Below are 27,514 nucleotides of genomic sequence, written 5' to 3'. Positions count from 1 at the left end.
TGCTTTGTGGGTCATTGAAAGGCTGCTTATTACTGACTGTAATACACGTTAATTCATTGGCATATTTCCTAGAGGCATGCACAGATCACTGTTACCCATACGCGTGTCCATGCTTGTCTGTTTGAAAACTAGCTTTGTTATTTCGTATTTTATTTTATTGCAGATTATATTAATGGTGGTGAGCTCTTTACCCATTTATCCCAGAGAGAGCACTTCACAGAGAATGAAGTCCAGATATATATTGGGGAGATTGTTCTGGCCATCGACCATCTGCACAAGGTGCGTGACTATTGTAATGAGGCTTTCAGATGCTGTATGTATAGAGAGGACATAGGTGATACAATATCCTCGATAAATGGCAGTGTCACGGACCCACCGGTCGCTCCTCCAGATACGTCAATCTGAGCAGCTCCGGCCATGACTGCGGTTAACTTTGGACACAGGGGTCCCCTATAGGAGGTATGCCGCCACCAATGCAAGTTTGAAGAACGCTTGCATACGTCCGGATACACAATACAATATATATATTCAGTACTGGAATTATGCATTATTTATTCCAAGAAATACTTCAGAGCTTAGTTATAAAAATTGTTACAAAGATGATTACAATGATTTTAAAAGTACACACAGAAGAATACAACTCAAAATAAAAAGGGATGAAAATCACAGAACTGTATCTTACACACCAGTACTGATTCTGTAGTGGGGGATTTTACATGAAACATCGGGTCGCTTCCAGCCTTCTTGCTGATCCCCCAAGAAGTACACAGGCTATAGGGAGAAGCGTGCAATTATACCTGAAGATTCCAGAAACCTCTACAGATGGTCACACTGAGGGAATGTCCACCGTGCTTACACTCTGCAGGGGGAAATGACAGGCAGCCCCACCCCCCATGGCCCTCTTTGAGTCACATTAAGTTTACATGCAGAATACAAGAAATACATTGATCTCACACTCTGGGCTATATGTAATAGGGTGAGAGTTTCAGAAAGTAAGAGATTTTGGGAGAATTTTCCCATGTTTTTTAAAGCAGCAATCATTTACATGGCAAAATCAACCTGGTTTTGCAGTGTAATTGATTGCTGCTTTAAAAAAAAGGGGGAAACTCTCCCCTATTACATTTGGCCCATAATATTAACAGGAGACATGATTTATTCGATCCATCATGTGATCGGATTGTGACAGGCAGTATTACCAGCTTGCCAGGGCTAATTATCCCACTAAGAGTGTTACCCGTGAGCAGCAATCACGGGTCATAATGATATTGGTGAGGCACTGGCTTGGTGGAGTCAGCGACAAGGGGGGTCTGTGGGGAGAGCTGGGTCCGGGTTGCTTCTGCGCTGACAGGCAGGCAGCTGCCGTCTGCATAAGCAGCAGAGAGACCGGCAGAGCAGCTCCTGCCTGACAGCGCAGAAGCAACATGGACCCAGCACTTGCCATATACCCCCTCGTCGCTGGCTCCACGAGCTGTCACGGGGTCTGCCCTTTGGTCTGCCCATTTACCTCTTCTACTTAAAAAAAAAAAAAAAAAACACTTGCCAAATGTACCTGACTGTGTTCAGTGGTTGTGCAGGATGTCAGCTGAACTCCGAGGTTTTTTTAAGAGGGCAATCATTTACAAGGGATGGGTTTGCCTTGTAAATGTCTGCCTCTTTAAAGAACCTCGAGTTCAGCCGGCATCCTGCACAACCACTGAACGCAGAGGCTAGTACATTTGGCCCATACTGTATACTTCTTTCATTTAAAAACACTTATTTTACAGAAACATAGATACAGTGCACAACTAGATAACTTACACAAACCTCTATTACTTTACACATACACACACCTCTATTATTTTACACATACACACACCTCTATTACATTACACAAACACACATCTGTCACTTAACATATACACAGCCCCCCACCCTCCAAAATTGCCACACACAGCAATCTTTCACTGATACTGCTTACCTAAGCAGCACAGCACGTCCCTGGCCCAGCATTTATACAGAATCAGATACAGAACAGGAACCGGACAGGAGATGGTGCTAGCTGAGAGATTGCGTGTAGCAGTGTGTGCCGGTGGCCAGATGCTGTCAGCCTGGCTCCGCGCGCCCATTTCACCCCCCACGGCACCCCGTGTGGCTCGTCTGCCTATATAAGTGGTGCCGGCGGCCATCTACTGGCGGGAGCTATCAGCCTGGCTCTGTGCGCCCATTTCCCTCCTCCCCCCCCCCCCCCCCCCCAAGATGATCCCCCCCAACGGCACCCCGTGCCGTCCGCCTATATAAGTGGTGCCAGTGGCCAGCTAATAGCGGGAGCTATCAGCCTGGCTCCGTGCGCCCATCCCCCCCCCACAACGGCACCCAGTGCCATCCGCCTATATAAGCAGCACTTACTGTATAGATAGAGTCCCTCTGTGACAGTCAGGGGGATGTGCTTTCTGCCTATATGAAAGCACGCCCCTGTCACTGAGGAGGCGCCACTGTCCCCAATCACATCTGCCTCAGTGACAGGGGCGTGCTTTCATGTAAGCAGAAAGCACATCCCTGTCACTGAGGCACTGCTATAGGTGCCGTATATGCACCTTTTTTAAATGGTCTTTTGCAGCCTGGTGCTCGGTCCTTCCCACTGCCCGCCCCCCTGTTTCTAATTCTATACTATAGGCAACGGGAGGCACCGCACTTGGTGCCTCCTAAACTATTAAAAATAAAGGAAAATGGAGAAAAAAGTATTATAATAATACAAAGCATATACATATGACACATAATATGTGTCATAAGTATTTTCTTTGTATTATTTTATTATATTAATCATTAATGACAGGGACTGCACGTCCTCGGGGCAGGGACTGATGAATGAAGAAATAGTCTCTGTACAGCGTGGAACAATATGTGTGTCCTATTTAAATAACTGGTAACAAATAATTAACAAATTAGTGTAGGCTGCCGGGGCTACCCAAGAATTCATATTATATATAAAAACAAAGTACAGTTTTCTGTATGTGTGCATGTGCATTGTGCTGCACAGCTGTGCTAGGCTCTCCCTTCATACAGGAGTGGGCACAATGTGGAGATCCGGCAGCCCTAAAATGTTTTCCCCCTAGGTTTATTCTGGTTTATTTTACACAGCCTCGTAAATGCTTTACATTCCCTGCACTGCAGCGCCCAAGAGATTTACTGCTGTATATCTGCTGAATTCTTGTCTGACTTGGCTTCTCCAATATCTGTGACTCATTCTGTGGCAGTTCTCTGCTCCTATCTCTGCCTCGTCCTGTGCTGTTTCTCTGCTCCTATCACTCTCTCTGCCTTGTCCTGTGTCGGTTCTCTGCTCCTATCTCCCTGCCTCGTCATGTGCCGGTTCTCTGCCCCTATCTCCCTGCCTCGTCATGTTATGGTTCTCTGCTCCTATCTCTCTCTGCCTCGTCCTGTGCTGTTTCTCTGCTCCTATCTCTCTCTGCCTCTATCTCTCTGCCTCTTCCTGTGCCGGTTCTCTGCTCCTATCTCTCTGCTGCCTCGCCATGTGCCGGTTCTCTGCTCCTATCTCTCTCTGCCTCGTCCTGTGCCGTTTCTCTGCTCCTATCTCTCTCTGCCTCGTCCTGTGCCAGGTGTCTGCTCCTATCTCTCTTCTGCCTCGCCATGTGCTGGTTCTCTGCTCCTATCTCTTTGCTGCCTCGTCCTGTGCCGTTTATCTGCTCCTATCTCTCTCCCTGCCTCGTCCTGTGCCGGTTCTCTGCTCCTATCTACCTGCCCCGTCCTGTGTCTGTTCTCTGCTCCTATCTCCCTGCCTCATCCTGTGCCGGCTCTCTGCTCCTATCTCTCTGCTACATCGTCCTGCGCGGTTCTCTGCTCCTATTGTATCTCTCTATGACTCATCCTGTGCCATTTCTCTGTTCCTATCGCTCTCTGCCTCATCCTGTGCTGTTTCTTTGCTCCTACAGTATCTCTTTCTGTCTCGTCCTGCGCGGTTCTCTGCTCCTATCTTTCTCTGCCTCATCCTGTGCCTGTTCTCTGCTCCTATCTCCTTGCCACTTCATGTGCTGGTTCTCTGCTCCTATCTCTCTGCTGCCTCGTCCTGTGCCGGTTCTCTGCTCCTATCTCTCTGCTGCCTCGTCCTGTGCCGTTTATCTGCTCCTATCTATCTCTGCCTCTATCTCTCTGCTGCCTCATCCTGTGCCGATTCTCTGCTCCTACCGCTTTCTGCCTCGTCCTGTGCCGTTTCTCTGCTCCTATCTCTCTCTGCCTTGTTATGTGCCGTTTCTCTACTCATATGTCTCTGTCTTGTCCTGTGCTAGTTCTCTGCTCCTAGCAATCAGCTGCCTCGTCCTGTGCCAGTTCTCTGCTCCTATCGCTCTGCTGCCTCCTCCTGTGATGGTTCTCTGCTCTTATCTCTCTCTACCTTGTCCTGTGCTGGTTCTCTGCTCCTATCTCTCTCTGCCTCATCCTGTGCCTGTTCTCTGCTCCTATCTCCTTGCCACTTCATGTGCTGGTTCTCTGCTCCTATCTCTCTGCTGCCTCGTCCTGTGCCGGTTCTCTGCTCCTATCTCTCTGCTGCCTCGTCCTGTGCCGTTTATCTGCTCATATCTCTCTCTGCCTCTATCTCTCTGCTGCCTCATCCTGTGCCGATTCTCTGCTCCTACCACTCTCTGCCTCGTCCTGTGCCGTTTCTCTGCTCCTATCTCTCTCTGCCTTGTTATGTGCCGTTTCTCTGCTCATATGTCTCTGTCTTGTCCTGTGCTAGTTCTCTGCTCCTAGCAATCGGCTGCCTCGTCCTGTGCCAGTTCTCTGCTCCTATCGCTCTGCTGCCTCCTCCTGTGCCGGTTCTCTGCTCCTATCTCTCTCTACCTTGTCCTGTGCTGGTTCTCTGCTCCTATCTCTCTCTGCATTGTCCTGTGCCGGTTCTCTGCTCCTTCCTATCTCTCTGCTGCCTTGTCCTGTGTCATTCTCTGCTCCTATGTCTCTGTCTTGTCCTTTGCCAGTTCTCTGCTCCTATCTCTCTGCTGCCTCATCCCGTGCAGGTTTTCTGCTTCTGTCTCTCTCTGCCTCCTCCTGTGCTGGTTCTCTGCTGCTATCTAATGTAAATAATCCACTGACAGGAGTGAATACATGTCACTTTCCTCCTGCAGCTGGGGGTCATCTATCGGGATATAAAGCTGGAGAACATTCTTCTGGACTCCAGCGGACACGTGGTCCTAACAGATTTTGGGCTCAGCAAGGAGTTTCTGTCTGATGAGGTAAATTAATTATTATGATCTTCTATATGGTGCCACAATTGTTCTGCATAAACTGACAAACACATAAGACAGCGACACGAGCTGGGTACACACTACTCTACTTCTTGAATGATTTTTAAGCTTGCGAGCAGGGCCCTCCTACCTTTTGACTGTCTGTAAATACCCTGTTTGTTGTATCACTGTCTCCTTTTGTAAAGCGCAACAGAATATGCTGCGCTATATAAGAAACTGTTAATAAATAAATAAAATAAATTTGTCAAATTCCGACAGATCAAAATTACATAATGTGCAATGGATGTTGCAGCAGAGCTATAGACCTCCATGGGCATGTCAGTGGTCCACAGAATGATGCTAGTACAAGGCTGAAAGGCATAAATAGAAGGGACTTTTGCAGATACATTGCAGTTGTTGCACAAGCCGCCAACGGAAGTCTCCTGGGCCTCTGTGGTGTGATGGGAAGTGGATAATATTGTGTAACGCATGTGTGGGTGTGAATCAGTCCCGGGAAGGGTCTTTATACTTCACAAGAAGAGACCAGCATGTTCGATATAGATTTTAAATAAAAATAACATAAATGTACAGACATTGGCCATTGTGAGTGCAAGTGCTACACAACTGTAATTGTATCTGGTCGGGGGGTTGGGAGGGGGGTTATCGGAGCTTGGAGAGGGATAATCTATCCGCCTGTGACATAAGAGGAGCTGAATGGTAGTTTATCTCTCCACTTGGAGACGTTAATCCCCCCCCCCCCACAGGTAATTTTATTTTAGATCGATTGCTAAGGACGTAGTTACGCCGGTAGATTTCTCATGGGTAAGGCTGTAACAAGGAATGATTGCATTCTATCTACTTTACTGATACATCTCCAGTATATGTGATATAGAGGGAGCTGTATTAAGTGGGGTCTTCAGTAGGCATTAGGGTTATGGGCCTTATTCTAGTTCACTCTTAGAGGCAAATTCCTTCTCCAATGGACAAAACCATGTGCACTGCAGGGGGGCAGATATAACATGTTCAGAGAGTGTTCGATTTGGGTGTTTTTTTTCTTCAAAGTGAGATCTATATTGCAGTATAAAAATAAAGCAGCCAGTATTTACCCTGCACAGAAACAAAATAACTCACCCAAATCTAATTCTCTTTGCACATTTTATATCTACCCCCCTGCAGTGCACATGGTTTTGTCCATCTGAGAAGGAATTTGCCTCTAAGAGTGAACTAGAATAAGGCCCTATCAGAGGGTAAATCAGGGACACATGGGTATTTGGTTGGCACTCGCTTTATATTGGACAATTGGTATCATTGCAGGCTTATCGGGAAGTACTGTACATTGGTACCCTTGCAGGCATACAGGGAAATACTGTACATTGGTGTCCTTGCAGGCGTATTGGGAAATACGGTACATTAGTGCCATTGCAGACATATCGGTAAAAACTGTACATTGGTTTCCTTGCAGGCATACAGGGAAATACTGTACATTGGTGTCCTTGCAGGCGTATCGGGAAATACGGTACATTGGTGCCATTGCAGACATATCGGGAAATACTGTACATTGATGTCCTTGCAGGCTTATCGGGAAATATGGTACATTAATGCCCTTGCAGGCATACAGGGAAATACTGTACATTGGTGTCCTTGCAGGCGTATCGGGAAATACGGTACATTGGTGCCATTGCAGACATATCGGGAAATACTGTACATTGGTGTCCTTGCAGGCTTATCGGGAAATATGGTACATTAATGCCCTTGCAGGCTTATCGGGAAGTATTGTACATTGGTGCCCTTGCAGGCATACCGGGAAGTACTGTACATTGGTGCCCTTTCAGGCATACCGGGAAGTACTGTACATTGGTGCTATTGCAGGCCTTACATCCGAGTGTCCACATTTATTTTGTTTTAAACCAAAATTAACCATTTATTTTCTTTTGTAGAATGAGAGAACATATTCCTTCTGTGGGACCATAGAGTATATGGCACCAGAGATTGTCAGAGGAGGAGATTCGGGCCATGATAAGGTACAGCTGTCATGCGGGGGATTGGGTGTCAGTGTATGATAACTGGTTGCTGGTAGAGTTATAGGCAGCATCCTTCTAAATGTTACACTGCTGTGCGCAGGGGACGGTTCGCTTTCCACACCCTACCACAGCGATACTTGTTCCACAGATAAGTAGCCACTGCCATCCATCATCTATGTCTGAGCACGCTCCCCTTTCATAAGTGACATGAACCCAGCGTCACATGTAAATAGCAATCGAGAGTATGTCTGGGCAGAGGCACCTGACAATGGTTCTAGAACTGCTTTATCTATATCCATGAAGTCCCAATACTCCTAGGACCGTGGGCAGAATTAAGACTAGGGGAGCAGGTTCCTCTGTGTCCACACGCACAAAGGACAAACCATAACCTCAAGTCAGAAAGTTCCAGACAGATTGGCTGCAGCTATGAAACTATAATGATACAATGGCTACTACAAAAGGAACAGACTGGAGGCCCTGGGTCCAGCAATGCCTGCTCAGATAATTTTGTCACCTGTACTTGCAGCCAATACCTTACTAGACATGGGCGATGGGCATACAGAGATGACTATGCTCTTGTGTCAGTGTGCCTGCGGTATCTGCTCATTATTTCATGGCCAAGAGTGCTAAAACAGCTCAGAGTATGGCGTTAAAGGGATACAAGTATCAGTTTGTGCCATGATGTTCCCCCTGGCTTCATTCCTATCACAGTAACTCTCATTGGCCAGTACAGGGAGACACTGACTAGCGTACAGTGTACTCTGCAGTATGTTTGGTTTCCACCTTTAAAGTCCTGTATACTTTCTCCTGTTCCAGGCTGTGGACTGGTGGAGTCTGGGGGTCTTGATGTACGAGCTACTGACTGGAGGATCTCCATTCACTGTGGACGGAGAGAAGAACTCTCAGACCGAAATCTCTAAGTAAGCACCATTAGAATGCGCGTTGTACGGCCCCTCACTTGTATGTCGTATGAGAATGGTATAGTAGTACATGTATGCAGCTGGCTGGCTGGGGCAGAGACCCTTCCCAAGTCCTAGTTATCGGAAGAGGTAAAGCGAGGGGCTTCATGGGTCGCAGCGCATGCTCTATTACATCAGCATAAATCACAGATACAGCATAACTAACAAGAGGACTATACTGACATCAGTCACTGTGTCTGTATGCAGGAGAATACTCAGAAGTGATCCCCCATATCCTGCGGACATGAGTGATCAGGTGAAAGATCTTCTTCGAGGATTATTGATGAAGGATCCTAAGAAGCGGTTGGGCTGCGGCTCTGATGGCTCCGATGAAATAAAGAAACACCCCTTCTTCCAGGTGGGTGATGTATTATTATAGCAGATACATCTGGTTTTGTCATGTGGGTGGTGGCAGCAGAAAACCACAGGCTGAGAGTTACATAGTGGGACGAGCAGGATCCCAAGCAGCACACAGCAGTGTTGTGAGGCTGCTGTCACACTGATATAGGAAGCCACAGGCTGAGAGTTACATAGCAGGAGGAGCAGGGTCCCCAGCAGCACAGAGCAGCGATGTAAGGCTCATTGATACACAAAACTTGACAAAGTAGTTATTCTGTTGAATCTGGTATAGAAAATAGGATTTGTTAGAAAGCAGATAAAGTAAGGCTGGTATTCTATAGTGTATATCGGCACTGCAACGTCTCTCTGCTTCCCTCTAATGGGCGAGCTGTATGGCGGCTATCACTGAGGTCAGTGCAGCTGTGCTGTAACAGACATCATTAGACCTTGATACAGATATACAGAGAATATAACCCTTTCATTTTAATAGATAATTTGAGAATGTTCATGATTTATTCTTGCAGGACATAAATTGGGATGATTTGGCAGCAAAGAAAGTTCCTGCCCCATTTCAGCCAGTCATTAGGGACGAGCTGGACGTGGGGAATTTTGCAGAGGAGTTTACAGAGATGGATCCCACATACTCCCCTGCTGCTCTTCCCATGAACGCTGACCGGATATTTCAGGTAACTGATTGAACCCTCTATCCAGCAGTGGCTCGCTGTGCCCGATTTTCCCCCGCAGGCATCTCGGCGTGCCCGTTTTTTTTTTTTTTTCTTTTCCCGCAGGCATCTCGCTGTGCCCGATTTTCCCCCGCAGGCATCTCGGCGAGCCCGTTTTTTTTTTTTTTTTTCTTTTCCCGCAGGCATCTCGGTGTGCCCGTTTTTTATTTTTTCCCCACAGACGCATCGGTGTGCCCGATTTTTCTTATTTAATTTTTTTTCCCGCAGGCGCATCGTTGTGCATTTTTTTTTCTCTCCCGCAGGCGTCTGTGTGCCCAATTTCCCCCCCCCACAGGTGCATCGGTGTGGCCGACTTTTTTTTTTTTTTGGCCACCCAGCAGGTGGCTCGGTGTGTAACCATAATGTGATCTCTGTACGCAGGGCTATTCCTTTGTTGCGCCATCTATCTTGTTCAAGCGCAATGCTGCAATCACAGATCCCATCCAGTATCACCTGGGAATAGAGCGTCCGGGAGTCACAAACATCGCGAGAAGCGCCATGATGAAGGTAGTGTGTTACAGGAGGAAGGGGTGTCACTCTTTATTAGTGCACCAAGTAGCAGATGGCACCGGCGTATGGATATAGGATGAAGGAGAATATGATTTGGATTTAAATACACTTAGGGGGTAATTCAGACCTGATTGCACGGCTGGGAATTTGCACATCCAGCGTTCAGTTAGGTGTCGCCTCGCTAGAGTGAAATCCCGCCTTTCGAATCAGTGTGCTCGATGTGCGGATGGATATGTACAGCTACACATCCATTCACAGCCGTGTGACTGTGTCCAAAACCATCGTAACAGGCTCGCGATCGAATTATTGTTACACTGCGCACAGATCATCGCAGGAAATGCCCGCCCCGGACTTACTCGGTGGTGCACTGGAAAAAGGCATATCCGGCCTGGTGCTGATGTCACAGACCCTTCCCTAAAATGCTCAGGCACATCCAACGATTTCCCGCCCACTCCCAGAGTTTTCCTAGGCATACCTGTGTTTTTCTACACTCCCACTAAACTGTTTCCACCCCCCACACGACATGAAGGTCTGAATTACCCTCTTAGGCCTTGAATTAGACGTCAGGGTGTCGGGTACCAAATGTTTTTTCCCCTCGTTATTTATTGGCCCCGTAAAATTGTAGTTCATAAAAAAATAAAGCACCATATCCCAAACGCCAAGTCAGCAAAGTACTCCCATATTCTATTTCTACAGTATGTGTAAAGCGCAAACCACAGGGATCTATAGTTAGTCGCCCAGGGGTGTGCTCCTGCGGTACGGGCGAGATCTGTCGTCTGGTTGTGTAGGTGGAGCAAGAGTTATATCAACGGCCCAATACAATTATTGGGCCGATTTACCACTAAACGGGTAATATGCCTATTATATAGTATAGTGTATATAAATTATTGTTTGGGCATTAGACAGATGTTACCCACAAACCCAATCTGTAGGACAGGACAGAAAATCTCAGCTACCATCTCAGCATGTTGTAATAATCTGACCATACTTCCAGGTGGAAAAATCGTCTAGTGTGGGTGAATCCTGATTTCCATTAGCCTGTTTCTCAAAAATATAATAAATTGTGTAGCACAGATGTGGGGACCTTCCTCTAGGCCAGTGGGGTCAAACTAATGGCCCTTTAGGCATTGTGCAACTACACATCCCAGCATGCCCTGCCACAGATTTCATAAAATTGGATTGCTATAACTGTGGCAGGGCATGCTGGGATGAGTAGTTCCACAACAGCTGGATAGCCATGGGTTTGACACAACTGCTCTAGTTAGCAGGTGGGTAGGTACTGCGCTCACCTTCTGGGTGTCTGTACAGTGTGAGCTGAAGACTGTGCGTGACCTTAGAATATTAAACAGTGTCACTAACAGGTGACCTGTGGTTTGACAATAAGTGGTAGCTAATGACACTTATTGTCAAACCACAGGTCACCTTTTAGTGACACTGTTTAATATTCTAAGTTCACGCACAGTCTTCAGCTCACACTGTACAGACACCCAGAAGGTGAGCGCAGTACCTCCCCACCTGCTAACAATTTGTAACCAGAGCCTGGACCACTCTAGGTCTGTAGCCCCTTCGCACAGAGGTAATTCGAGCGCTACACCAATCATGTTCAACCACAACTGCTCTAGGCCATGTCCTCCAGGCACAATAACAGTCCAGGTGCTGGTGATATCTAGGCTTGAGCACAGATGACTTTGGCCCTTATTCTGATCGGTGCGGCCCGATCAGAATATGCGGCCGCAACCATGCAGGCGAATCCCCGCCTTCCATACGGATCGCCACCTGCCGTCCGTATGCGGATATGTGGCGATCCGCATGAAATTGGACGGGGATACGCCTCCTCCATGGTGGGAGCAGCCCCTGCATTCGATGGTCGCCGAACATCGAATGCAGGGCCGCACGCTCCACCAGGTCCCGCAACACAAGACCACACGGACACTTGTCCGTGTGAAATCATGTATAGAGGCGGGCAGCTGACATCCGGCGATGTCAGATGCCCGCCCCGTACACACGCGTCACGGCCTCATTACCATGCATACGCCCCGCGTTTGCATGGGAACGCCCATGAAACGGGGGGCGTATGCATAGGGTAATGAGGCTAAGTAGCCCCTCACGCCCCTCTACGCCCCCTGTGCGGCGTATAAAGAATCCGTGCGGCGAAATCGCCTGCACATGCGCAGAGTGACCTCTGCACATGCGCAGACGATCAACATCGGCGGTCCGTCCGCATGCGGGAATTTCCGCACCGATCAGAATAAGGGCCTCTGTTAGTACCTCAGTTATTTAATGTAATCTGTGCTGAAACCTGGATATCCCTAAAACCTGTCCTGTTAGTGTGGCTTGAGGACCGAGGTTGGGATGGAATACCTGGTCCAGGCGAATAATCATCCCAATTAACACCCCCAATAAACAATCAGACCTGTTGTGTGTATCTAACCTTTTCTGTGCTTGAGGTCACTCCTTTGTTCTGTGCTGCTCTAAACTGACCCGTGTTCTAATTGGAAGCCGTATGCTGGCACCAGATGCCCTTTCCCTGTGTTGCAGAAAAGATCTCTTATACTGTATATAAATGTGCAGAATTAGCCAGCGCAACATCTCATGGCTGTGTCCAGTCACCGTTCCGTGTGGGGTAACCGCCTGGCATTGTCATTCATTTATTCTGACAGGAATCCTCCTTCTACCAGCACTATGAGCTTGATCTGAAAGATAAGCCCCTGGGCGAGGGCAGTTTCTCCATCTGCCGGAAATGCTTGCACAAGAAGACCCAGCAGGAGTATGCTGTGAAGATAATCAGCAAAAGGTATGTGCACACCTGACTGGTCCCTCAGGGGGCGTTTCCCCGCACACCTGGCTGCTCCCTCAGGAGGGGGGGGGGGGCGTTTCCCCGCACACCTGGCTGCTCCTTCAGGGGGCGTTTCCCCGCACACCTGGCTGCTCCCTCAGGGGGCGTTTTCCCGCACACCTGGCTGCTCCCTCAGGGGGCGTTTTCCCGCACACCTGGCTGCTCCCTCAGGGGGGCGTTTTCCCGCACACCTGGCTGCTCCCTCAGGGGGCGTTTCCCCGCACACCTGGCTGCTCCCTCAGGGGGCGTTTCCCCGCACACCTGGCTGCTCCCTCAGGGGGCGTTTCCCCGCACACCTGGCTGCTCCCTCAGGGGGCCTTTCCCCGCACACCTGGCTGCTCCCTCAGGGGGGTTTCCCCGCACACCTGGCTGCTCCCTCAGGGGGCCTTTCCCCGCACACCTGGCTGCTCCCTCAGGGGGCCTTTCCCCGCACACCTGGCTGCTCCCTCAGGGGGCCTTTCCCCGCACACCTGGCTGCTCCCTCAGGGGGCCTTTCCCTGCACACCTGGCTGCTCCCTCAGGGGGCCTTTCCCCGCACACCTGGCTGCTCCCTCAGGGGGCCTTTCCCCGCACACCTGGCTGCTTCCTCGATTCTTGCAATGTTCTACCTTTTACCAGTACAGCCTGATCCCACGTCTCCTACAGAGACTTATCTCTGTCTGTCTTACATCTGTAGGATGGAAAGCAATACCCAGAGGGAAATAGCAGCCATGAGGCTATGTGAGAGCCATCCCAACATTGTGAAGCTGCTTGATGTCCACCATGACCAGGTAAGAGTGTTCAATGTCATTTGGAGAAGCAGGCATGGCTGGAAATGGCGAGGTCGGGTGGAAAATTTGCAGTCAGATCATTGTGTCAGCGTTCATGTACTTCTATAATCACCATTGTCCCTGTTATCACAGCTTCACACCTTCCTGGTGATGGAATTACTGAGAGGAGGAGAATTGTTTGAGCGCATCAAGAAGAAGAAGTCGTTCAGCGAGGCGGAAGCCAGCCACATAATGCGCAGATTGGTCTCCGCAGTCAGCCATATGCACGATGTTGGGGTTGTGCACAGGGACCTGAAGCCGGAGGTACTTTTATGGTCAGGTGTATCCAGAAGCTTCCATGTCGTCAGATACATTGTTACAGTGTATCAGTTTTCCTTCTGTAGTATACTTATTGGTGTTGGATGTGTCCTAATAATAATCTAATTAATACACCATGAGATGATGGAAGACACATAGGGGGAAATGTACTAAGCTGTGAGTTCTATTTCACATGGGATGTTGCTAGGGGCAACCAATCAGAATCCACTTCTTTTTTATTTAGCACCTTCTAGAAGATAATGGATAGTATCTGATTTGTTGTCCATAGCAACATCACATGTGAAATAGAACTCATATCTTAGTAAATTTCCCCCATAGGCAGGTATCCTATTGCCCCGACTTATAATGCGATATTTGCCCCATGGTATAATTGAGTTATCATTTTATAGCTTTAAAATTTACTTTCGCATTGAACTTGGGATATATGATTTTGTCTGTTTCCCCACCCCCAGAATTTTCTCTTCACAGATGACAGCGACAATTCTGAAATAAAAATTATAGATTTCGGATTTGCGCGGTTAAAACCACCGGATAACCAGCCATTGAAAACGCCCTGCTTCACCCTGCATTACGCTGCACCGGAGCTCCTGAATGACAACGGCTATGACGAGTCGTGTGACCTTTGGAGTCTGGGGGTCATTTTAGTAAGATAATAAATGAAAGCCTCTTTGCGCAGTGAGCATTGCTGGTTGTTAGGCTGTCCCTGTCTTTGCGCAGTGAGCATTGCTGGTTGTTAGGCTGTCCCTGTCTTTGCGCAGTGAGCATTGCTGGTTGTTAGGCTGTCCCTGTCTTTGCGCAGTGAGCATTGCTGGTTGTCAGGCTGTCCCTGTCTTTGCGCAGTGAGCATTGTTGGTTGTTAGGCTGTCCCTGTCTTTGCGCTGTGAGCATTGCTGGTTGTTAGGCTGTCCCTGTCCTTGCGCAGTGAGCATTGCTGGCTGTTAGGTTGTCGATGTCTTTGCGCAGTGAGCATTGCTGGCTGTTAGGCTGTCCCTGTCTTTGCGCAGTGAGCATTGCTGGCTGTTAGGCTGTCCTTGTCTTTGCGCAGTGAGCATTGCTGGCTGTTAGGCTGTCCTTGTCTTTGCGCAGTGAGCATTGCTGGCTGTTAGGCTGTCCCTGTCTTTGCGCAGTGAGCATTGCTGGCTGTTAGGCTGTCCTTGTCTTTGCGCAGTGAGCATTGCTGGCTGTTAGGCTGTCCCTGTCTTTGCGCAGTGAGCATTGCTGGCTGTTAGGCTGTCCCTGTCTTTACGTACCTGGATTAGATTTGTGTTTCGGTCCCTTGCTTCGAGTCTCCCTGCAAGATGTGGAAATTCATGTCTGCTCCTAAATCTGGGAGAATGATTTGTAATTAAAACAGATCTAGCGTGATCTTAATATTAATTGTATTTTTGTAGACTTATGAATACATAGAAGTGCACCTAAAACTACACCTTACAGTAATTTACTTATGGTAGAAGGTGTAAATGGCTGCCCCCTGGTTCAGGGAGGTTTGATCATCCCAGCTACTTGTGAGACAGAGCTAAATCTGAGCCCAGAATCATTTGCTGCTGCTGTGTATAGGACAGAGATACAGTATACTGTAGATGAGTTGGATGTTGCACTTAGTCCATTTAGTGTGGGCCTGGACGGGGTGATGTAGGTTCCAGGAAGATGGTCAGTTTTATCTAGATGCTTAGTATTTATTTTTATGGAAACGCAAAATGTAAATGTGACCAAATATGTTCTCAGGCCAGGAGCACCCCACACACCTGATCTAATCTCTATTTGATTGTTCCTCAGTAACTGAGAAAATGCCTTCAGCCTGATCCATTGGCCATATTCCCTCTCAGCTTCTCTGCCCCGATCTCCCCCACTGCATGTTGCCCATACTCCACCTGCTACACTTCTCTGCTGATTTCCACACCTGCTCCCCATGCTACATATACCTCTACTAATTTGGTGACCTCATCACTGGCACATCTTCCACTCTGTGCCCATCTCTGCTGTCTGCAATGGCACTTCTGCCAGTACTCATCCTGCTGCACTTCTCAGCTGCTTTCCCTGTTTGCTCCCCTTGATACCTATGCCTCTGATAATTCACTGTCCCCTCTCTCTACTGCTGCAACTGAGGAGTCTGTGCATTCGGCATGTCTGATGTAACATTTCTTTGTTCTTCCCAGTATACAATGCTCTCGGGGCAGGTGCCGTTTCAGTGTCATGAGAGAGTGCTGATGTACGCCAGTGCTGAGGAAATCATGAAGAAGATAAAGCAAGGAGACTTCTCTTTTGATGGAGAAAGTTGGAGAAACGTGTCTCAAGAGGCAAAAGATTTGATACAAGGTATACAAGGCCTACGGGTTATCAGCTCTAGAACTGCTGAGCACGTAAGCTGCCGCAGGCGCTGGCTCCTTACTTGTACACTTTCTCTCTGCTCCATAACTGCTGGACACCTCTGATGCCACAGGCACTGAGTCCTCACTTGTACGTTATCTCTGCTCCATATCCGCTGAGTGCGTAAGATGCCGTAGGCGCTGTGTTCTCACTTGTACGTTATCTATCTGCTCCATAACCACTGAGCGCGTAAGCTGCCGCAGGTGCTGAGTCCTCATCTGTACGTTATCTCTGATCCATGGCTGCTGAGTGTGTAAACTGCCGTAGACTCTGAACCCTCACTTGTACATTAGCTTTGCTCCATAACCGCTGAGTGTGTAAGCTGCCGTAGGCACGGCGTCCTCACTTGGACGATATCTCTGCTCTATAACCGCTGTTCGCATAAGCTGGCGCTGTGTCCTCACTTGTACGTTATCTCTGCTCAATAACCGATGCGCATGTAAGCTGCCGCGGGCGCTGTGTCCTCACTTGTACGCAGAGGCGTAACTAGTACATTTTGGGCCCCATAGCAAACCCCCCCCACCACCACCACCACCACCACCATTGTCACATCAATGCCTATTGGGGTGGCAATTTAATTCAGCATAGTGCCAGGAGGGAGCTCCCATGGCTAGTCGAATCAGCATGCTGTTATGTCAGAGAATGCCGGGACTCACGGGTGTTTAGTCGCAAGTACTGGCATTCTCCAACTAATGTGCCATGCCACCATGCTGTTTACACCGCATTAGGGCTCAAAGCAGCATTGCTGAGATACAGTAGTTTTGCCAGATTTCTGCTCAGACCTCTCCTGGGGTGTAAGCCGAAATCCACTAGTTAGGACTTGGCATCCCATTTACTAGAATAGCCCCAGGGAGTTCTCTCATGGTGCTATTTACAGTGAGAGAGAACTGATGTTTTCGGGGATTTAACCGCAAATATTGCTTGATAAATGCGGCCCAATGAGTGATAGAGGGTGCCAGGGAGAGAAAGGGAAGAGAGAGGGTGCCAGGGAGAGAATGGGGGAGAGAGGGGGAGAAAGAAGATGTCAGAGATAGAAAGGGAGAGGGTGAGAGAGGGTGCCATGGAGAGAAAGGGGGGACAGAGGTTGTCAGGGGGAGACGGGGTGTTATGAGGGGTTAGAAGATGAGAGGGGTAAAGGGTAGTAAAGGACAAGGGGGGGCTAGAGAATGTGAGTGTGAGGAGAGGGTAGATGATGAGAGGGGGTGTAGAGGATGAGAGAGGGGTAGAGGATAAGAGGTGGGTTGTAGAGGACAGGGAGGGGGGTGGCAGAAGCCAGGGGGGCTCTGTCCACAGTTCAATCAGCAGGACATGTACCTTCATCAGCACAGGGCTCCCATCTCCAGTGCCGGGTCTTCAGCTCCTTCTGATGCCCGGCGCCAGCACTGCAAAACTGCTTGTTCCCGGCATCACAGGGCTCCCATCTCTGGCATTCTTCTTTAGCTGTGTATCCCCGTCCGGCAGCTCAAAGCCAGGCTGGCTGGGGGGTCCCTTTCACTGGCGCCGGGGCGCAAAACTGCTTCTCCCGGCATCGCAGGGCTGACTGAGGGTGAGGGCTCCCTCACCTGCTGGGACGCCAGCTCCCGAGCACTGCCAGCGCTGATCTCCCTGTCCCCGGCATCGCAGGGCTGACGGAGGGTTCCCTCACCTGCCGGGGCGCCAGATCACAATCGCAGAATGCGCTGATCTCCCTCTCCCCGGGTCCGGCATCACAGTGCTCCAAGTTTCAGCACCGGGTATTCTGCTCTTAATCCTCGCCGCTGGCGAGTCATAGGCACTGAAGGGAGCACAAGACAGTGTTCCCGCAGGCACCAGTCTGCCCCAACAATAAAAAAAAAATAAAGAATAATATAAAAAGGGTGCAGGGGATGGCCTGCTGGGACCTCGGGCCCCCCCAGCCGCCGGGCCCCATAGCAGTTGCATCCCCTGCACCCTCGGTAGTTAAGCCACTGCTTGTACGTTATCTTTGCTCCATAATCGCAGAGAGAGTAAGCTGCCGCAGGCACAGTGACCTCTCTTGCACATTATCTCTGCTCCAGAAGCGCTGAGCGTGTAAGCTGCCACAGGCACTGTGACCTCACTTGTACGTTACCTCTGCTCCTTAACCGCTGAGTGAGTAAGCTGCCACAGGCGCTGTGACCTCTCTTGCACATTATCTCTGCTCCAGAAGCGCTGAGTGTGTAAGCTGCCACAGGCACTGTGACCTCTCTTGCACATTATCTCTGCTCCAGAAGCGCCGAGCGTGTAAGCTGCTGCAGGCGCTGTGTCCTCACTTGTACGTTACCTCTGCTCCTTAACCGCTGAGTGAGTAAGCTGCCACAGGCACTGTGACCTCTCTTGCACATTATCTCTGCTCCAGAAGCGCTGAGCGTGTAAGCTGCTGCAGGTGCTGTGTCCTCACTTGTATATTATCTCTGCTCCATAACCACTGGGCGCATGTGTTACCGCAGGCGCTGTGTTCTCACTTGTATGTTATCTCTCTGATCCATAACCGCTTGGTGTGTAAGCTGCCACAGTTGCTGTGTTCTCACTTGTACGTTATCTCTCTACTCCATAACTGCTGGGTGTGTAAGCTGCTGCAGGCGAGGTGTCCTCACTTGTACATTATCTCTCTGCTCCAAACCTGCTGTGTGAGTAAGCTGCTGCAGGCACTGTGACCTCTCTTGTACATTATCTCTCTGCTCCATAACCGCTGAGCGTGTAAGCTGCTGCAGGCAAGGTGTCCTCACTTGTATATTATCTCTGCTCCATAACCACTGGGCGCATGTGTTACCGCAGGCACTGTCTTCTCACTTGTATGTTCTCTCTTTGCTCCATAACTGCTGGGTGTGTTAGCGGCCGCAGGCCAGTTGTCCTCACTTGTACATTATCTCTCTGATACATAACCGCTTGGTGTGTAAGCTGCCACAGTTGCTGTGTTCTCTCTTGTATACGTTATCTCTCTACTCCATAACTGCTGGGTGTGTAAGCTGCTGCAGGTGAGGTGTCCTCACTTGTACATTATCTCTCTGCTCCATAACCGCTGAGCGTGTAAGCTGCTGCAGGCAAGGTGTCCTCACTTGTACATTATCTTTGCTCCATAACCACTGGGCGCATGTGTTACCGCAGGCGCTGTGTTCTCACTTGTATGTTCTCTCTCTGCTCCATAACTGCTGAGCGTGTAAGCTGCCGCAGGCCAGGTGTCCTCACTTGTACGTTATCTCTCTGATCCATAACCGCTTGGTGTGTAAGCTGCCACAGCTGCTGTGTTCTCGCTTGTACGTTATCTCTCTGCTCCATAACCGCTGTGTGAGTAAGCTGCTGCAGGCGAGGTGTCCTCACTTGTACGTTATCTCTCTGCTCCATAACCGCTGTGTGAGTAAGCTGCTGCAGGCGAGGTGTCCTCACTTGTACATTATCTCTCTGCTCCATAACCGCTGTGTGAGTAAGCTGCTGCAGGCGAGGTGTCCTCACTTGTACGTTATCTCTCTGCTCCATAACCGCTGTGTGAGTAAGCTGCTGCAGGCGAGGTGTCCTCACTTGTACATTATCTCTCTGCTCAGGGCTTCTTACTGTGGATCCAAATAAAAGAATTAAGATGTCTACATTGAGGTATAATGAATGGCTTCAGGATGGCAGCCAGCTGTCTTCCAACCCTCTTATGACCCCAGACGTCTTGGGTTCAGCCGGAGCATCCGTACACACGCATGTGAAAGCCACATTTCATGTGAGATGATTACTGTTATATGTTACTCTTTTTTTTTTTAAAAGTTCCCATCTGATTGTAGCACTGAGGCTGACAGAAAATATTAGAGTAAAAAAGGTAATTCCAAAAAATATGGGGCCTCCTACCATGGTCACATGACCTCATCAAGTGAGTCCCTGGCATTCCTAAAAAGTGTGATGTAAGTCCTTGAGAAATCTGCCTCCTAATAATGAAACACTAATATTAACCTGCTGGGCTGATGAGATTTTGACATACCCACAAAGTGTCTACCGCTGAAACTCTGATAAGCAAAGGCTCACACAAGGGGAGTTGTATCAAGCTTTGCCCACAGAAATATCTCCATGTAATGAGAGCCGAATTTAGCACTTCTGAAAAAAGTTGCTTTAAGTTGGACAATATAACTCGTAACTCAGTTCATATAATGGAGAGCAACTTTTCCGTTCTGTAACATTTGTGATACAGATACAATTACTTTCAAGCCACATATTGTATGCAACTGTATCTGCATAACAAAAAGTGTTACTGTTTGGCTGGGAAACACTGTAGCAGAACATTTTTTATGCAAATACAATCACATTTACATACAGAATATAGGCATGCTATATATCATTTTAATCAGCAAAAGCTGTTTGTGTGTCTGCTCCCAATGCAAATTACATGTACAGAACATGAGCTATTTTGACAAATAAAAAAATATTTAGCATTTTTAAGGTTAGAAATTATTTTATTTCTATTTAATACAAGTTTGCTGTCTTTTTCAACTTGTCTGACTTTATCGACCTGTTTTGTGTTCCAGTTACAAACTCCAATTTTGTACATAAATATTAGACCAGAATAATCTCTCATTACATCCTCGCCTATGTCTTGTCTTGATACATCTACCACATAGTGTTTCTTTTTGTTCTGATGCCTGAGACAAGAAATTAGATGCAACCCATTCTGCAGGATAAGACGTGTCCTGTTCTATCCCTGTGTGCTGTGATTTAGTGCAGGTTGGCCCGGCGTAACTCTCCGCAGAATGAAGATGCTGAACTGATATTGTGTCTATCTCCTCAGGCTTTCAACAAGTTCAAGCGGGAAGGGTTCCTCCTCCAGAATGTGGACAAAGCCCCGTTAGCGAAGCGCAGGAAGATGAAGAAGACCAGCACGAGCACAGAGACGCGGAGCAGTTCTAGCGAGAGCTCGCACTCCTCCCACTCACATGGTAAAACCTCGCCCTCAAAGACTCTGCAGCCGGCCAGCCGCAGCGACAGCAATAACCCCAACACCATCTTCCAGTTCACGGACTAAGGCCACCTTGACACCAGCGAGCTACAGAAACTAGGGAGGCGGCTTCCAGATCTCCGCGGAGCGCAACTCACTTAGGCTTGAAAGCATTTAGCCATTCTTTTGTTTTTATCCAGTCCTTTCCTACGGAACCTTTGGTGCTGCAGGATGTTGGGGTGTTATTTTGTCATAGAAGCACTAAGATTTGGGTGCTGTAATTCACCCCTTTTCATTTGCCTAAGACCATGTAAGGGCTGCTGCGGACAATCGCACATATTGCCTTATTTAACCCCATACTTGCTGATAAGACTTCCATGCAACTGCCTGCTGCCAGTGAATTTTCTGAGGTGGCTTTTATTTACGTGCTATAAACGTATACGGTACAGCAGGCGTATGCAACTTTAGGCTCTGCCGCTGCGACCGGTGCATGCTGAGATTTGTGGTTCGATAATGCGCTGGCAGCTGTAATAAGTGGCAATATCTTTATTTATTGGTACTCCGCTTGGCGCACCCCTTTGATCACTGTGGTCTATCACAGTCCTTCATTTCAAATTCACGTGCACTCTGATGAGCCTGCACGCGCTGCGCCTCACGTCACCAACGGCATTTCTGCGCTTTAGTTGCCTGTTGGACTTTTAACTGAAGGTTGCATTAATCTTATTGTATCCAGCTATACGATAACACTTTGACATCCTGCTTGTGGGCTCTGGAAAACCCACTCTATTTAGGTTTCTAACTTTTGCAGGTCTTTATTCTGATTTTCCACTGTGAGCTTCTTCTGATCCGTATAACCGTGACACGTACGGATCCAGGCACGGGGTTGAATCTCTGATTCTGCCTCTCTTTCTATACAATAGAAACTTGAACTTTTGTACTGTAATCAGAAGGGACTTCAGAGCATTGGCTGTATATGTACAGATCGCTCAGTGCTCAGTCTAGCGACTCGCTGTTATCATGTTTGTATATTTTGTCCTATCTGCTTCAGGTCTTGTCCTGCTTATACTCTAGGTGAAGATTTGTTCTAGGGTCTTGTCGGCTGTTTCCTAGAGTCTTGGCTTTTAAGCGCTCTGCATATTTAGAGCTGTGATATCGATAGCGTGGAAATGGCGCTGTTATCTGTATCTTATCCTGCGTCATATGGCTCTCATTGAAAGGTTTACTTTAGACGATGAGCTATCATACCTGGTACAAAAAGTGCGCACTTCCCGGCTGTCTAGTTCTTCCAGCCTGATTAATCTGACGGAGTTTATAGTGCACTGGATAGAACTTTGCTGAAAGTTGGTGTCTTTTGGGCAGATCCAGGGTGTTCGCCTTTGGAAACATTTTAGGTATGGAAAAGTTTATCTTTTAGCACACTGAGACCTGATTTTTATTCTCCCCTGGCCAGATTGAGGCACATCGGGGGGTGGGCCTCTGTTGCCCCAATTGTTTTACCTTTGGAATGCTGCAATGTTTTTATAGTTTTAGTGGGTGGTTTTTAGATGCATCCGTGAACGCATGAAGCTGTGAGACTGATCCGAGGACGCTGTCCGGTTCTGCCGCCACTTTGTACTTTTATACAGGTATATACATACTGTGAGAATAGCTGAGACTACTTGTCATATCAACATTTTATTATGTCAGTATGGTGAGGACAGGATACATAATACAGTACTTTGTGTGTCACCAAGTTTACATAATATATATTAATGTCTATTGTACATAAGAGAAGCCCGCCCTGTCCCCTCCATTACGACACACTATTAGTTTGGTCATTCTGGCACCTGTGTTGGGCCCAGATACCACCATTCCCGTGGTCCGGAGTCTCTGGATCGGTCCTGTTTACTGTAGGCTGGATTTAGACCCGGACGAATTATCTCTTTGGGGGCAGTAAGCCGTATTGGCTAAACAGCCAGGGTAACTGATGGGACCATTGTAAGGCTGTGTGTGTACATATTGCAGGCTCTTACTTAGCGGAAAATGCTATTGTTACTGTGTAATGTAGCTGGTGGCCACTAGGGGTTGTGACGGGTCTAGCGGGTCCTTGCTAAGCAATGCCCACTCTACTGTAGTCTGGATTACTATTATATTAATGGTTGGTGTAAACTTAAAGTAGCCAGGCAAGCTAGTACTCTCTGTTGTCATCTGTGTAGGAAGCCGGCTATCAGTGGAATTACAGAGTCTGGGGGCTAGGGTTCTGCAGGTGACAAAACTGCAGTTATACAGTGGGAGGAGCAGGGTACCCAACAGCACCAAGTATATCAGGAGAAGAGTTATGTGTTAGTGAGGACAGGGCTGCATGTGACAGGGGAGGTGACATGATGTGAGGAGGGGGATGGAGGCAGCAGGAAGCCACAGACTGAGTTTTATAGTGGGAGGAGCAGGGTCCCCAGCAGCAGTACATACAGAGGTGAGTGATGTGTCAGTGAGGACAGGGCTGTATGTGACAGGGGCAGTGACATGATGTGAAGGGGGGGGGGGATATCCTTAGATGCTAAAGGTTTTTCTTTTTAATCCATGAAACCACATCATGGAAATCCCCCCACAGTGCCCAGTTTTGCCCTGTATTGCTCCCAGAGTCACACAGTAACTCAGTTGAATGGTAGAAATGCAGCAATAAATAGTCTAATACAGTGGTTGTCAAACTGTGGGTCCCGACCTTCTCATCATGGGGTCGCGGCTTTATGTTGTGTACCATCAGTCTGATGGCTTTTCTAATCGGAGTCTAAAAAGTCTGTTGAATTGTCTGTTATTTTAGACTCCTCACATCACTTTGTGCCTCCACAATGCTGTACATGTATGTGCTGTCTGCTGACTACACATCATGGCCTTCTGCAGTCACTTGCTGGGGTCCTGTAATTATTTTTATTGTCTGATGGGGTCCCAGAGCAAAATAGTTTGGGGACCCCTGGTCTAATAAGAGAACCCATACTTGTGTGTATTTTATATATCCTTTAAAGGGAAGTCCTTTTCGAAGCACTATGATACAAGGGATAGCTGTGCAGAGCTTTGTGCAGCCTATGTTTTAGCGCTAGTCCGTGGTAGAACATTACTGTCTGCATTGTGTAGGTTTATCCCGATTTCTGTAAGTGTTTCCCTTTTTGTAGCTTTATGCTGTAAATACTTGGAACGAGCCGGTACAGTATATTGCGGTGCTGCTTGTAGCACTTTCTAATAATGAGGTGGCAGAGTCTTTATTACAGAGGGGTTTATAAGGGATATTTGTAAAAGAATAGGTAGGCAATGCACAGCATTAAGATGATAGTAATGCAACAATTTATATGGGGGGGGGGGGGGGGTAATATTGCCTACATGTGCTACATCTAAGCACCTGTTTGGCTGTAGGTGGCGCAGGCGTTTTGCAGCAGATCATAGAGGAACCCAGTCAGATTCTAGCTTGTATTTATCAAGTACTGTACAATTTATAAAATTATGGCAACAAGCTTATTGGTTGCTATGAGCAAGTTCTACCCTCCTAAAACTGGGCACACAATGGAAGACATGCAGCATGAACGATATCGGTTGACTAGTTACGTTGAACATCCCGGACTCCCAGACAAACAATATTGGGGACTAAAAAGCTGCGAATTTGCAGGCTGGGCGATAATCAATAAAACAGCGGAAGAGCGCATCATTTACAATAGAGAACCTATACACTGGACGATACACACAAAATTGTCCTTACGACTCGTTATCGTGCATATCGCTCACAAAGTAATCCAGTGTTTAACCAGCTTCAGAGGTTTGATACATTTCCTCCTAATTCACTAGGAACTGAGGGCCTACTCGACAGTTGTACGCAATGGGCAGTTCGTTCGCAGCAGAGTGATTATTGGCACACTGCGCCAGTGCTTCAATCGCAATGTGAATACATAAGTGCCGCTGAAATTCTACTCACAATGAGGACTGACAGGAAGTGACCATTTGGATGTGGTAACAGCGAGCAGCTGGGAAAATGCAGACGTGTCATGCTAATTCCCGGGTGTGTATTTGTCATCAAACTTCCGGCCTGCCTCGCTACTGCCATGTCCAATCTACGTAGCCATAAGCCAACCCTTAGTCCAGTGGTTCCCAAACTGTGTGCTGCGGCTCCCTGGGGTGCCTCGGGACACATGCAGGGGTGCCGCGGGTTGGTGGTCCAGGACCAACTCAAATTATTAATGGTTAATTATTTATGAGCAAAACCAGTGCTGGTGGCTGCCAATCATAGAATGTGTACAAACAGAAGCAAATCCTGCCCTTTACCACATAACTGCCGCTAAGAATCGCATATAAACCCAATCTACTTAATTTTTTTGGGACCTAGGGGTGCCGTGAAAAAAATTCTGATTCTCTAGGGTGCCGTGAATCAAAAAAGATTGGGAACCCCTGCCTTAGTCCCAATGTTTCTGCATATAGGCAGCGACGTGTGCGCATGATGGCGATGGCGCCGGTGGGCATCTCTTTATTGCTGGGGTCGGCAGCTTCCCTTGTTGACATGAGCGGAGATGAGAGAATTGCACTTGCTGATGCAGTAGTGTACAGACATGAATTAGGCCCATATTACTCGGCGTCATTATTAATCTCTCAACCTGATGCAATTAGTGTTGTGACATCATTGTTCTGCAGTGATGTCATTTTCTGCTCCTTCCACCGTGTGTGGTGACGGTTACAATCAAAATGCACAAGAGTTTTACGTTAGATCAGGGATCGGGAACCTTTGGCCCTTCAGCTGTTGTTAAGCTGCACATCACAGCATGCCTTGCAACAGTTTTGCTATTTGGCCATGTGTTGCAGGGCATGCTGGGATGCATAGTTTAACAATAGCTGGAGGGCTAAAGGTTCTCTATCCCTGCGTTAGGGAGACAATGGATACAAACTACAATATTTGCAGTGTTTTTGCAAATAACTGATGCAGTTTAGCTAATATTTGTAGGTCACATATTTTAACGTTCGTCTTATTCACGTGTCCTTTATGAGTGAGCTGTGCCACGCTGCAGTGCAGCGGATTGCAAGCTCCACAGTTAGCAATACATCAACCGGCCCCATCTCCGCATTATCCAGACTGTCTGTTCCTGTAACATATAGCGGGGCCAGGATAATATCATACAGCGAGATGGCTAATGTCTGTCCGGGAAGCCGTCATTGTTTTTGTCGTACCGACGAGATCCCTGCGATATTGAAAGGGAAAGGTTGTTGCTAATTTTTTTTTTTTTAATAAAGGGAATTTATAGGGGATATTTATTAAGAATGTAAAGATTTTGGTAATTTTACTGATTTAACAAAAAGGAATATATATATATGAGAGGTCTATTGTGGATTTTAGGCATTTGCCTCCCCTTTCCACAAAGGGATTTATTGAATGAGTTGCATCAACTTTTACACCCAGACAAACAACGGAAAGAATTATTTTGCAAACGTGTTGGATGATTAAAGTTCTTTCTGCGCAGCATGTCGGGGTGGGGATGCGTATGATGAGATAGATTGAATTGTGCAACCTCTGTGTGAACAAACATATTACATATAATAAATAATTGTCACATTGCAAAGACGTGTGTGTGTGCGTGTTATTTTGTGTGTTTCGGTCCAACCAGTAGCAGTTCCAGGCCTATATATGACACATGATTTTTATAACGATAGTCACTGTACTTTTATAAGGTAAGACATGACCATTGTACTGGGTACACATTACAGGACTCCACAAATGACACAATTGTCAGCTATTTCCCTTGAACAAGAGGTTGACATGAAAATGGTCGAAACAAGGTTTTGTCAGTCTGTGGCAGATTAGTGAAAATGTACGCCACGACGTGCTGGTTCAGGGACAGGGTCCGTCACCGATACCACTGCCCAAGTTACTATTCCCAATTTGACCGTACACTTCGTGGGCTACCCCCGCTCCCCTTCCCCATTAACATGTACCATAAATTTTGATCTGTCTAGTTTAAAAGTGTGGAGTACAATGAAGAAAATAGAAGAAAAATGGTAAGGGTGCGCACAAATAGATGGGGTGCAGCTTAAGAGTGAGTGCAAAAAAGTGACATCCGGTACACTTTTACAAATATACAATGTGGAAAAATATGCACACAAACAATAAAAGCGCTCCCAAATAACACCATGTGTATATTGAAATAAATTGGTACTGTCCCTTTAAGGAGGTAGTTCCCTTTTCCTTTTGATCTCCAAATCAAGATCTGAAATAAGAACTTGGTTCTATGCAGCCCATATCGCATGCATATTGCCAAGAGAAGGCACTAATTTAGTGCAGATGGTATTACATAAAAGTGGAGTTACATAAGGTATTCAGTGCACTCACACTATCCAGAAGGATAATTTAGCATTCAAGGTCTCCCTCTGGCAAAACAGCAAATCTTCCTTCCAGAAGGTTTGGTAACATGGAGTGAATAAAAAGGAAACCGTGATAGTGCAGATTGATTAAACACTGAACCTTTTAATACATAATACACTCACATGAAGAAGACATAAACAAAGCATATGTGTATCCCCTGGGCAAACTGGAATCACGTCCCACCAG

At 47.6% G+C, this 27,514-nt stretch overlaps 1 protein-coding gene across 2 annotated transcripts in view; it reads left to right on the top strand.

Annotated features, from left to right (window-relative positions):
- The window catches only part of RPS6KA5 (ribosomal protein S6 kinase A5), a 49,024-nt gene extending 22,494 nt beyond the window's left edge, over positions 1-26,530 (top strand). For both annotated transcript variants that reach the window (XM_083167161.1, XM_083167162.1), the window contains 14 exons: positions 164-279; positions 5,112-5,219; positions 7,148-7,231; positions 8,048-8,151; positions 8,398-8,548; positions 9,054-9,215; positions 9,633-9,758; positions 12,422-12,555; positions 13,274-13,367; positions 13,500-13,670; positions 14,138-14,329; positions 15,842-16,001; positions 19,592-19,755; positions 20,812-26,530. In XM_083167161.1, coding sequence (XP_083023287.1) covers positions 164-279; positions 5,112-5,219; positions 7,148-7,231; positions 8,048-8,151; positions 8,398-8,548; positions 9,054-9,215; positions 9,633-9,758; positions 12,422-12,555; positions 13,274-13,367; positions 13,500-13,670; positions 14,138-14,329; positions 15,842-16,001; positions 19,592-19,755; positions 20,812-21,045 — 2,000 coding nt within the window. In that variant the 3' untranslated portion in view covers positions 21,046-26,530. The remainder of the gene's footprint in view (positions 1-163; positions 280-5,111; positions 5,220-7,147; positions 7,232-8,047; positions 8,152-8,397; positions 8,549-9,053; positions 9,216-9,632; positions 9,759-12,421; positions 12,556-13,273; positions 13,368-13,499; positions 13,671-14,137; positions 14,330-15,841; positions 16,002-19,591; positions 19,756-20,811) is intronic.
- Positions 26,531-27,514: the final 984 nt, after the last annotated feature.

This window comes from Crinia signifera, chromosome 12 (genome assembly GCF_055691185.1).
Source record: "Crinia signifera chromosome 12, ASM5569118v1, whole genome shotgun sequence".
NCBI lineage: Eukaryota > Metazoa > Chordata > Amphibia > Anura > Myobatrachidae > Crinia > Crinia signifera.
The sequence above is the reverse complement of the archived record's forward strand: the minus strand, read 5'-3'. Positions and strand labels throughout refer to the sequence as shown.